The sequence below is a fragment of the Anabrus simplex genome, chromosome 3 (assembly GCF_040414725.1).
Source record: "Anabrus simplex isolate iqAnaSimp1 chromosome 3, ASM4041472v1, whole genome shotgun sequence".
Classification (NCBI taxonomy): domain Eukaryota; kingdom Metazoa; phylum Arthropoda; class Insecta; order Orthoptera; family Tettigoniidae; genus Anabrus; species Anabrus simplex.
This window is the reverse complement of record NC_090267.1, coordinates 395,900,590-395,901,910: the sequence shown is the minus strand read 5'-3', so window position 1 is coordinate 395,901,910 and position 1,321 is coordinate 395,900,590. Positions and strand designations below refer to the sequence as shown.

General features: G+C 33.9%; 1 protein-coding gene across 1 annotated transcript; it reads left to right on the top strand.

Moving 5' to 3' along the window:
• Positions 1 to 385: 385 nt before the first annotated feature.
• Positions 386 to 1,119, top strand: LOC136866824 (uncharacterized). Its single transcript, XM_067143929.1, has 2 exons — positions 386 to 394; positions 718 to 1,119. The coding sequence occupies exons 1-2, from the start codon at positions 389 to 391 to the stop codon at positions 1,117 to 1,119; spliced, it is 408 nt and encodes a 135-aa protein (XP_067000030.1). The 5' UTR covers positions 386 to 388.
• Positions 1,120 to 1,321: the final 202 nt, after the last annotated feature.

Sequence of the window (1,321 nt, the reverse complement as noted above, 5' to 3'; positions counted from 1 at the left end):
CAAAGAGCAGTTTGTACCATGATACCTGTAATGAAGAACACATTATAATAAAACAGCAGATGCAGTTGGAGCATAGCAACATAGAGTTCTCCATGGACAAGATCTTGAGTTTCTTATCATTTTCGGCAGTTTTCTCTGAAATTTCAAACAATTTTAACAATATTCTTCTCCATTATATTAAAAAATTGAACCCATATCTTTCCACTGCGCCATTTTTGGGGCATCACCTGTTTCATATTTTTGTTCCCTCATTTCTTCCTTCCGCGGAGACAATTTGACCATTGAGAATTGTGTTGGTAACAATGAGTAACTTTCAGCTGTTTTCAGTGTCCTGGCATCTACAAGGAATAATCATATTTTAACTCTTTGTCTACAACATGGCTGCTCCATGCAGGTAAGATATTTCTTCTCATGTTTATCAATATTATATTCTACCTGATTTCACTGAAATTAAAATCTCCACACCTCAAGGTGTATTGTGAAATAGAAAAATAATGACAAAGGTGACTGCCCCAATTTTGGGACAGACAGTGGACATGAGTGGGTGGGGGTATTCATTCTGTTATAAATGTTTTTAGTCAAATTAATTCTAGAATATTTGTGTGTTTCAAATTTGGCTGTTTATATTATTTCGTGGGTCATATTTACAAAAGTGGGTGCTACACATAGGGAACAGAATTAGATTTCTTTTTCTAGGTAAACAATTTTATTTTTCAGATTGACTGTGATGAAATAGCTTCTCTACTTGCATCTCAAGAAGAGTTTCTGGATGCAACCATTTACATTGGTCCACCAGCAAATCCTGAGTGTAGTGATGAGAATAGTGGTGATGAAAGACGTGAATCTGCAACAATTAACAATCTATCAGGAAATCAACTTCGTGGTGAGGCTGAACTCTTCCTGACAAAAATATCTGATAATGGCATTGAGGAAGAAAATATAGGGACTGTAGAAAAAGAAGTAGATGACACAAGCAATACAAACACTAGTGAAGAAGCAGGAATTGATGAAAATTGTTTACGAGTATCAAAACAACAGAAACTATCTCACCCCATATTGGAAGTTGACATCACACCAAAGCTTGAGCGTACATGGACTAGGGCAGATATTTTGAATTAATATTTTTTTGCCGTAAAACTGTTCAATAATGTATCTGTTGTTTCTAGATTGCAATAAAGTTCTTTATTTGAAGGATTTTAAATTTCTTCAGAAGCAACATGAAAACTTAGGTAATGTTAGTATAATTACTTTAGAAAAAGGATAATATTTATGCATTTAAATATAAGATTTCAATTGCTAACCCACTCTGGATCAATATTTA